The 10,565-nt window shown below is 42.5% G+C and overlaps 1 protein-coding gene, 1 long non-coding RNA gene and 1 pseudogene across 4 annotated transcripts in view; 2 read left to right on the forward strand and 1 right to left on the reverse strand.

The window, feature by feature from the left end:
• Positions 1 to 4,627, forward strand: part of PLCB1 (phospholipase C beta 1) — an 842,442-nt gene extending 837,815 nt beyond the window's left edge. The window contains exon 32 of the mRNA XM_030887038.2: positions 1,407 to 4,627. Coding sequence (XP_030742898.1) covers positions 1,407 to 1,634 — 228 coding nt within the window. The 3' untranslated portion in view covers positions 1,635 to 4,627. The remainder of the gene's footprint in view (positions 1 to 1,406) is intronic.
• Positions 1 to 7,128, reverse strand: part of LOC123522279 — a 36,023-nt gene extending 28,895 nt beyond the window's left edge. For all 3 annotated transcript variants that reach the window (XR_006680554.1, XR_006680553.1, XR_006680552.1), the window contains exons 1-2: positions 6,363 to 7,128; positions 5,156 to 5,407 (exon numbers count right to left, since the gene is read on the reverse strand). This is a non-coding gene — a long non-coding RNA (uncharacterized LOC123522279). The remainder of the gene's footprint in view (positions 1 to 5,155; positions 5,408 to 6,362) is intronic.
• Positions 7,129 to 7,388: 260 nt separating this feature from the next.
• LOC101657466 lies at positions 7,389 to 9,378 on the forward strand (annotated as a pseudogene).
• Positions 9,379 to 10,565: the final 1,187 nt, after the last annotated feature.

The following is a 10,565-nucleotide window of genomic DNA, read 5'->3' on the forward strand; positions in this document are numbered from 1 at the left end:
GAGAGAGAGCGAGAGAGGACACGTGCTTGTCAAGGGGCTGCCACTCTTGGAGGGTGAGTCCCACAGAACGGGGAGCCCAGAGCAGAAGCCAGGGTGGAACCAGCCACGCAGCCAAAGAGCGCAGGGCAGCACATGCTGCAACACCTGGGAGGTGGTGAGACGTGCCTTTAGCTCACCCCACAGTGAGTTCCTGGAACAGAATCCAAATCCAGATCCCAGACCATTTAGGTGCATCTTAAAATTTTAACAGTACAGAAATAAGTTACTGAAACTATGTAAGGGCGTGTCTTAATTTTGTTAAAGCTATATCAAGGCAAGCTAATCAGAGAAGAGAGGCATTGGGTGCTACGTACCGTTTTAAAGATGCCGAACCCTCCTTGTCAACCAAGAGAACTGTACCTCAAACCTGGCTTGTCAGTGGACTCAGCACAGCAGGGTACCCCACTAGGCAGCACTCACCATCGCACTGACCTACAGAGGAACCCCAAATCCTGCTGACAAATCCCAGTTGATACCTGGCTTATGGCTGGGGTTGCCATATTAGGCAGCATTTGAAGAATTTGGTCTGAGTCACATCGAGAAACAGGACTCTGAAAATGCTTCAAGTTCTCCCGAGCAGAGGACAGGTCCATCAAATGGGTTTACAAAGGAATTAAGGCCATTTACAAGGCAAATAAAAATTCAAATTTAAAAAAGGAGTCAAGATAAAAAGGCAATTAAAAAGTCAAAATAAAAGTTACAGTTGGTTGCAGGGTCGGTTCGGTGTAAGAATGTGTTGAGCTTCTCTTCACACGCACCCAGCCTAGACCTCCCAGTCTGCTGCCTGCCTGGCCTCACTTCTGTGTCCACTCCCGTCAGTTGCTCAACCTGCCTCCAGTCAGCTTTGTCCAGTCTCAGACCCACCCAAATACCTCAGTTTAAGAACTTTGGGTCACTGTGTACTACTTCTGTAAAGATTTCCGTGTATGTGTGTAGCCATTTATATGTTTTCAGACTTTTAGCCATATTGTGCCATATCTGACCAAACTTGACTCATAGCCATGGACAAATCATATGTGCCAATAAAATGCTGTCTTACATCTGCTCTGCAGGTAACCAGTAGTTTCCCTCCTCGGTGGTGAAAGCAGTTAAATGCTCGACTACTGGCCTAAAGTTTGGCAGTTCAAACGCACCCAGAGGCACCTCCGAGGCAGGGCCACCGATTCTGGATGGCGCAGCCTTGAAACCCCGAGGGAGCAGCTCTGCTTTGTCCGCGGGGGCGCAGCTCTCAGAATGAGCCCCAGGATGACCGACGATGGCAGAACGAGCCCTTGCTGTTTTCATTGCTCGTTCTCTCCTCTCTGTATGCACACGGGTGATTTCGAAACCTAACCGGTCTAATACCATTTCCCCCTCGTGTCTCCCAGCTGCAGACGGAACTGGAGCAAGAGTACCAAGACAAGTTTAAAAGGCTGCCCCTGGAGATTCTGGAGTTCGTGCAGGACGCCATGAAAGGGAAGATCCGCGAAGACGGTCATCACAGCTCTGCCCCTCCCTCCCAGGCCCCAGATCCTGTTAAACTGAACCACAGGGCTCTGTCCAGTGAGGAGCTGGAAGGAGAGAGCCCAGGAAAAGAGTTTGACACTTCTCTGTGACTGGACCTGCCCAGCCTTCCAAACACGCGGGGCTGGCTAGCTTCATCTGACGCACTCTCTGACCAGGATCACTGCCTGGGAACATCTTCCTGAGATGCATCCCTTCCCCTGCGTTCATCACAACGGGAACGTCTTGGGCGGACCCACACAGAGGTTCCCACAGCCAGGCTCCGGGCGCTCGATGGAAACTGTTACAGTCTACTAGTGAAAAGTGCATGCTTACGGGATCTGTGTTTTCTTTTCAAGGAGAAGTTCAAAGTAGGCCACTTCCGGGCTCCATGGAAGAGCTCACGAAGGACAATGTCTTCTTTGAAGAAATGAGGCTCGCACTTTTCTTTGCCACTCTGGTGTACAGTATTTCAAAGTAATAGGAATAGCTTGAGAAATGCGTAGCACGGTTGAACACTATTGAACAGATACCTTTGAGCATTTTTTGTTCCCAACTGCCCTTCAACTACCACATCTTCCAGTTAACAAGTATAGTAGAGGGTCTCACCCTATGCTTTCCAAGCACTGGTGGCTTGCAGATTGCTAATTTATTTATCATAGAGGCATCAGTGTATTTGTTACTGAGCTGGCTTTATTAGACACTGTAATGACTCAAATAAACTGGTCTCCTTAAAAAAAAATCACTAGATTATATCCATACCCAATGAAGCCATCCCAGATCTTGACAATATAGCTTATAAATTTGACTACATCAGCAAGTTGTCTGTCGGATCTGAGTTGACTATTTGCACTCAAAATCTGGGTACTCGTTGGTGGTTGGCCTGCACACATCATATCCCCACCCGAATCTGCTCTGTGGAATAGCAATAGTTGAGCTGATGCCTGTTGAGTAGAGGTTCGATCAGAGTGGACAAGCTCCACTGGTTATTTTGCTCCATTTATCCATTTATGTCCACTCCTAAAGATATACAGGCCCACATCTAAATGATACATTTGTCTTCATGGATGTATACACTCAGCCCTATGAGGGCATATACACACACAGCGCAATTGTGTGCTTGCTAATTGGCAATGACCCATTCTCCTCCACAAGACTTAAGAAGCAAAATTCAGGGATAAATGGGTAGAGAAGAAAAGGGTCAGACATCTAGATTCCATGGATATTAAATTTATTGACATACTAAGAAACATTTGATGGAGCCAGTGATGTAAGTTGAGGTAGAGTTGTAATATAGAATATGACTATTATATATATTTGCAGGATCAAAAATGTAATCCTAAGAACCAGCTTGTAAGCTTGTTTTCATGGTCAGAATGCACAAAAACATATAGAACAGCAATATGGAAATTTACTCATATTCACATATTCTATCATTTTTAAGTCAGCCAGATTTCAATTTTATTCTAACATGAAAAAAAAAATCTTCATTATATAGTTACTATATAGATTTATTTAACTTACTTGTGTCTGTTAAGTTTCTATTTTGGGTGGCATGAGAGAAACACATTCTATCATGGTAACACTGATCGAAACATGATTGTGAGGTCTTTAAGTAAGTAATGCTAATTAAATGGAAGAAAATAGAATTTAGAGAGTAACACACAAAACATTCAACTTAAGGCACACAAAGAAGTAAGATGCTCACAACTTTATCTTACTTAAAATAAACCTGTCTGCTGGGCAGTTGAAGAAAATATGATAAAACTCAAAATAGCTGTGTTCTGAAAATTGTGTTTGAATCATTTTATATTCTTAGGAAAGTTATATTATTTAAATTTAAGCAATAACTAGATATCACAACCAAAATGAAAGTTTAGTTCAAACGTCAGGAAAGAGCGTTTGATTTCTTTTTTTAATTTCAAGGAAACAAACACAAGGGGAAAATCAGATCCCCTTTGGAGATTATTATATTTTGATCTGAGAGGTTGAGGGTGTTAATTAGACATTTAGTAAAACTTAACTTCCACTGAGAGGAAAATCTTTGGTAAATGATTCGGCTTTTGCACTTTGGAAGAAAGTAGAGAGGCAAGAAGAGTCAGAATTGAATGCTGCATTTTATAAACCAAATTCCAGACTGTCTAAAATTGCCGAAGAATGGACCCACACTAGAGACCCACACTAGTATTCATAACCAAACACCACGGTGAGTATCACAGAGCATTGTTTCACATTCTCGTCCCGAGCTCGCCTGACGTTAGTAACTTTGATGGACACAAAGCTGTTTAGGCAGTTGGATTCCCTTCTCATAGTGACTTTAGTCATTTCACGATATGTTTGTATTTGGCCATTTACTGTAATCACATTTTTATATCTGTACAATGACACTTTTGGCAGTTGTGGGGGTTGTGTGTAACACTGCCCATCTTGCATCATTGAAACTACTTAAGTGATACTATCATTTAATAATATTAATATTACTTGAAATAGATTAAGGTAATGAAAAAAGGGTCTATATGATGTGCAGTTTTGTGCCTTTATGGACTTGCCTTGTTCTTTGTTGAATGTGTGAACTTATGTACTGTGGTTTCTCCTATACTAGAGAGCAGAGCTGTGTATTAAACTAGACTGTCGCCCCTCTGACACTTTTACACTACTGAGAACAGCATGGTCTTGGCTGTGGAAACCAATTTCCCGAATTCTAATGACATGCCATGTTTTTTTTAACGACATTTTCATTGTCACCCTACATTAAGTAATACTCCTGTAGTAGATAAGCAGATGCTAAATCATTCCAAAAGAAAGGGCCATTGCTTGCTATACTTTGAATTTAATGTTGTGCTTGTGTGCAGTATTAATATTGTTTGTGATGGATTGGACATTGTGACTTTTGTCTTTTAAGAGGAAAAAAAAAAGATAGGACAAAGTGTTTGAAGCTCTTAAACTGTACATACCTTGGTTCTTCTATCTCAAATTCTTTAAAATGCATAATTCACATTTTTGTAATAATTCTATGCAATTTTGTGGCATGATGTTTCTTCCACTTGTAATTTTATGTGCTTTCATCACAAATCCAAGGGAGACAATAAAAATTTCTTAACACAGACAAGCTGTTATTTCTTAGTCTCAGAGCCAACCTTCTTGTAAGGGGGCAGTAGGCTGGGAGCACGCTTAATACCAGTCTTTAAGATCTAATGCCAACCCTGACCAAGCCCCTCTGTGCCTGGGGAGGAAACAGGAAGATTGCAGTGCTCTATCAGAGGGCACACGTGGCATTACTCTGTCGTTCCACCGCCGTTTAGAAATGACATCGCACTTGCCCACTGCTCCCGTCCTGGGGACCCTCCCTCCCTTCCCCCTTTCCTCTTCCTCCCTTAACCAGAGCTAAGCAAACCGGCTGGTTTTCAGAAGCTTTTTGACAAACCGTGGCAATCACAGGGGCCGAAAGGGCATTTTCTGTTAAACTTAATTAATCAACAGATTTTTAAAAACTGCAACATTGAAGAAAGGGAGAAAAAAAAAGTGTGATTTCTCTCAGAATGTCCTGTGAGTATCCCAAAGGCAGTTTACAGTATTTGTTGCTGCACAACAAATGACCCCAAAACCTAGGGTGAAAGGCAGTACGAAATCTTACCTCTTGGATTTTCTGTGGGGCAGGAATTCTGACCAGGTGCAGTGGAAACGTTGCTCTGTCTCCGCTCCAGCGCTCAGAGGTCCGCGGGCATAGATGAGAAGTCTGTAGCTGGCATCGTCTCTAAAGGCTCATTACTTGCAGAGCTGGTGGTTGATAAGGGGCTGTCCCTGAAGGTTTCATTGGGTCTCTGCGCTTGACCACCCACAGGTCCACTTTGCACATCCCAAGATGATGGCTGATTTCAGGAATGAACTAGAAAGAGCCAGACCGAAGCTGTAGCAAATAGTTATCACCAAGCTGTGGACGTTACATACATGCTATCCCTTAGGCCAGACGCCCATCATCCGTGCTGCCCATGGGGGGACGCCACTGCAGACCCCCTTCCCAATTCAAGTGCAGGGACCTCATACAAAACCTGTCTGCGGACACAAGGGAGGACCCTTCAAGAAGAACATGAGGGAGGGATGGAATAAAAATATATGCATGGTGGCCTTTGGAAAATACAAGCAGACACATCACCAGCCTCTCTGCAGAGGAAAGATGTGACTGCGCTTCCCTAAAGATTTGCATTCGCTGAACACCCCCACCCCCCCAGCCGTTCTCCTTAGTTGTATAGTGTTGCTAGGAGCTGAATCGACTCGGTGACAGTAGGTATTCTACTGGTGCTTGGCATCCTCAGAATAAAATCTAAAACACTCCATACTTGTTCCATGTTGTATGATTTTGCTTCTATAGATTGTTCTAACGTCGTCTCTTAATATTCCTCTCACATAGTGTACTCCAGCCTCTTGGATTACCCCACCTTCTGAACTTCATAAGCATTTGACTATTTCAACCCTTCCTTTCTGTTTCTGTTTCTCTCGGACCCCTCCACAAAACGTGCGCGCGCGCACACACACACACACGGTTTCCTCCTTGCCATAGCTAATTTCCATTCCTCTTTCACGGATGAAACCCCCTCTAAAAAGCCTATTGTAATCCCCCAGGCTTCTGGTAGGTCCCGCGAGTTTGCTCTCCTTACAGCATGTATTAGGTAGCTGCATGACAACACCAGAACTTAGTGTTTTCAAACAATAACCATCTATCAGGGGCCTTCCAAAAGTTTGGTGAAACTTTTCGTTATCTTTAAATTCCCCTTTCCTTACATTTCGAAGCCCCCTCATATACTGGCCAGGAGTCAGTGGGTCAGCCGAGGACTGGGGCTCACCTGATCTCAACTGGACTCATTCACAGGGTCGCAGGCGCAGTCAGCTGGGTGGCGGCTGGTCCTGGCTGAGTTCGCTCACACATCTGGAGCCTAGGCCGGCAGAAATGAACTGACATGCTTCTTCATCGCATGACTTCTTATCCTCACGCAGACGTTACCATGGAACTAGTTGCCACCATGTGGATTCGGACTCATGACCACCCCGTTCGTGGGAGCCGAGATGCTCCAAAGGGTTTTCAAGACAGTAACCTTTCAAAATCAGATCCCTGGTCTGTCTTCCAAGGTGCCTCTGGGCAGGTGCGAGCTGCCAAACTTTTATCTAATAATTGAACACCTAACTGCTTGTGCCACCAGGGGTAGTCTTTGTTTGCTTTTTCTCATGTCAGAGGCAGGGTTCTGAGAACAAGCAAACACAGTCTCTTGAAGTCAAAACTCAAAAGATGTCATAGCATTGCTTTTGCCACATCCTCTTCACAAATTGCACATAGAAGGCCAAGCCAGCTAAAGAGTAGGAGTATTATTAATAGCAAAGATGCCTGTCACTTTGATGATGAATATGTTCCTGACTCTAGTTATGTTACTTTTGATTGCCTCTTATCCATGTGAAAGCTGTAAAGTCAAAAAGAATATTGGAAAAGAATTGATGCGTTGGAATTACAGTATTGGACAAGTGGGACAAATGGTGAGATAGAATATTCTTTTCTGAACTGGATGAAAGAAAGAGACGTCAGAGATATATTTAGAGTATAGATGCTATAGTGTTCCTGAGAGAGAAATATTATCTTATAATGCAAAACACACACAAAAAACAAAAAACCCACAACCCCAGGTGGGGCACAGTCAATGATGGCAAATTCCACTTGAACACCCTCTAGAAATTCCCATATACTAGTGGGGAATGGAAACAATCAGAGAATTCCAGGACTCCCAGGGGTGGCACAGATGAAGCAGAGAGAACACTGGATATAAATGGGTCCGGAAGACCAAAACAAAGCAGGAAAATGAGTGTCTCATCTACATAGAAAGATGGCATTTAGGGTCATGTGGGTCCAAGCCCTGGCATACTTTAGCACTAATATATGAGGGATTCCAAAAAGATGGGGAAAGGCTCCACTGTGCATAGCTTTCATAGTGCACATTTTTCATTTTTCAACTCACCGAGTTAGTGCACCCAGTGCTCTCACCTGGGAAGGTTCTCTCTGGTCACAATGAATTTTTCATAAGTTTCCCTTAAACCTCGTTTTTTGTGATGACTGATTTAAGAGAACAGCATGCAGCTGTGAAATTGTGTTCCCTGCTTGGGAAAAGTGCCATAGCAACTGTTGTGATGTTGAACACAGCACTATGGGATAAACTGAAGTGCCCGAGTGGTTTGATCCTTTCAAAAAAGGTGAAATGTCAATTGATGACAAACCTTCTTCTGGATGTCCAACAACTTCCCAAACGGATGATAATCTGACTTGTAGTGCATTTGGAGTTCATTCCACCAGGTCAGACTGTTAATTAAGCTTTCTAGAGGATCTGAAAAGATTGTGTAACAGTGTGTGACAAAAAAGACCTGATTTGTGGCAGATAGTGGACTGCTTTTGCCACCACCACACTGCACCTGCTTATGCAGCCATCTCAGTGCACCAGTTTTTGGCAAAAAAAACCCAGCATGCTCTCTTGCCCCTCACCCCGCCACCCCCCCACACACACACACACACCTTACTCACCTGACCTCACTCTGTGTGACTTCTTTTTGTTTCTGAGAATGAAGAGGAACATGAAAGGACAGTGATTTGAGGACATAGAAGAGGTGAAGAAAAAAATGAGGGAGGGGCTGTCAGCCATGTAAACAGATGAGTTTGAAAAATGTTTCCAAGAATGGAATCACAGATTTGACCAATGTATTGAGTGTAATGGAGAGTACTTTCAAAGTGATAAAGTTGCTTTGTAAAACAAATTTAAATACATAGCTTTGAAAAGAAATCTGGATATTTTGGGGTACTCCCTCATAATATTGTGCTGTTGAAAATGAAACAAGCTCACTGCCAGGGAGTAATTTGTACCATTGAGATATTTGGCTTTATTGAAACAGGTGATGTTGTAAAAGAGATATTGTAACGCTCGCTCTTTTTAAGGGTTAGCTACAAGCTTTGTAGCCTAGAGATGACATGAGTTTCACAACCAAGGACAAAAATGGTAAAGACATTCCAACAAATGTCCAACTATTGCCTCAAGGAACAATCATTGTTGAAGACGATCAGCACTGAACATTTTGAAGGAAGTGTAATCAAAGTTCTCCCAATAGGACCAGTAGAAATCAGAATGATTCATTGCCTGGATGGATCAACATTTGTGATTCCTAAAAAACTTCCCTGTGGAAACAAAGACAACATCCAAGATGACACTGCTGGAAGGTGACCACGTTACGTTAAATATTTCAAAGAACAAATGTGACAAATTAGAGCAAGTAATATAGAAGTTCTATCAAATACATTTCCGTTTACTACCAAAGCCCAAGAGATGACGTGATTGCTACCATGAGAGATAGTTTGGATTTATCAAGTGGGTAGATTGTGATCCTTCTATGTTCTTCCACTTTAGTAAAATTTTGGATGGAAACCAGCTCTATTTTGCAAATGAAATAGAGTTTACTGTAATTTCTGATAAGCCCTCTGCCCAAAGCAATCAGGTTATTATGATTTAAAAACTTTCCAAGTGCACAGTTTTGTCCCACGCCCATTCAGCTCATTGTTTCCTGAGCACTAGAGAAGATAAAGTCACTGTTCTCAGTCCCCAAACACTAGCGTGATAAAGGCCAAGAGAATGAGACTGGGATGGTTATTGCCTGTGGTGATTGTGGAGTGGGACTACTATTGCTCTTGAAACAGAATGCGGCTCTACGTCTCATATAAGAGATAAAGTTCAATTTAACATCAGTGACAAACAGCAGCCTGGTCTGTAGGTTGCAATTTGTTTGGAACTAGGGTCTTGCATTATGTGGAAATACCGAGTGATAATTTGGATTTAATGAAATAGCCAAGCATATCCATTTAAGTCTTTTCCCATTCTGGTGAGTTCTCTGGTGATGTTGATGGCCTGGCGATATGGTCAAAATCGTTTTTCCAAAGACGAAAGCAAGAAAGTGAATATAGCACCCTTTGGGAGGGGTATTATTGAGGAAGTTTGTCCTATCATTTACTCTGATAAGGTAATTATCCCTCCTCCCAAAGAGTGTTGATTAAGTACAGAATAAGTACCCAGGGATGACGGAGATTGTGGGAGGAAGGGATATGAGCCGTGACACATATCCATTTGGCATCGCTGGGATGGTCAAACAAAGGGAAGTGCCTGCAGATAGGAGAGTGTCAAATTTCAGTTGTGTATCCTATGCCAAAATGCACAAATTATGGCCTACAACATTACATCCCTGCGTAGAGTTGAAGTGGAGCGTGTCAAAGATCAGTTTGGCCTTGTCAACTACAAAGTAGGAGAGAGCCAGGTACTCATTTTCCACATGACAGAAATTCAGGATGATACTGAGATGGAGTTCTCAGTCATTCTGCATCTCTGTACTGGCAAACGCAGGCTCCATCATGTTTAACAAGTCAGGCTGAAGAAGAGTTTGACTGATCAGTCACTTCAAGGCCATCACCTTGGATTATGCCAGTACTTCTCACTCCCAATGGTTCGCCATCAGCAAAAGGGACCATATCATTCAATGGGATTTGGTACCCATAAAATAAAAAAGAGGGCCATCAAGCTGATGGCATTAATGAATCACATCCACATAGCACATCATTAATCCACTATGATCAAGTTGGGAGATTTTGATCTTGAGTTCTGAACATCTCCTTCTGTATACTTCCCCAAATCTGGAATGCTTATTCTATTGAGCTGTTATGCCAGATTTAACAACTGTCTTGTGTTTTGTTTGAACAAATAAATAAATTTAAGACAATTTTAAAATTATGTAGATTAGAAAACAAGGTGGTACCTTATAGTATCAATTTTTTTAGCTTTATTTGGCGCACTTAATGCAAATGGTAAATGCAAGATCCACTTCGCCTGTTTAAGTGATAAATATAGACTGCTCTCTTGTTGGCCCCATGAAATTCTGCTCGGCTTTTTTTACTTCTGGAAAGATATTCTGTCTTAGCATTCAACTGCATCCTTTTCCATACTTTTCCTGTCCATTATGCTTTGAATCTGAGGACA

Source organism: Echinops telfairi, unplaced genomic scaffold, assembly GCF_000313985.2.
Source record: "Echinops telfairi isolate 266 unplaced genomic scaffold, ASM31398v2 ScPeMD7_5592;HRSCAF=6446, whole genome shotgun sequence".
Lineage (NCBI taxonomy): Eukaryota > Metazoa > Chordata > Mammalia > Afrosoricida > Tenrecidae > Echinops > Echinops telfairi.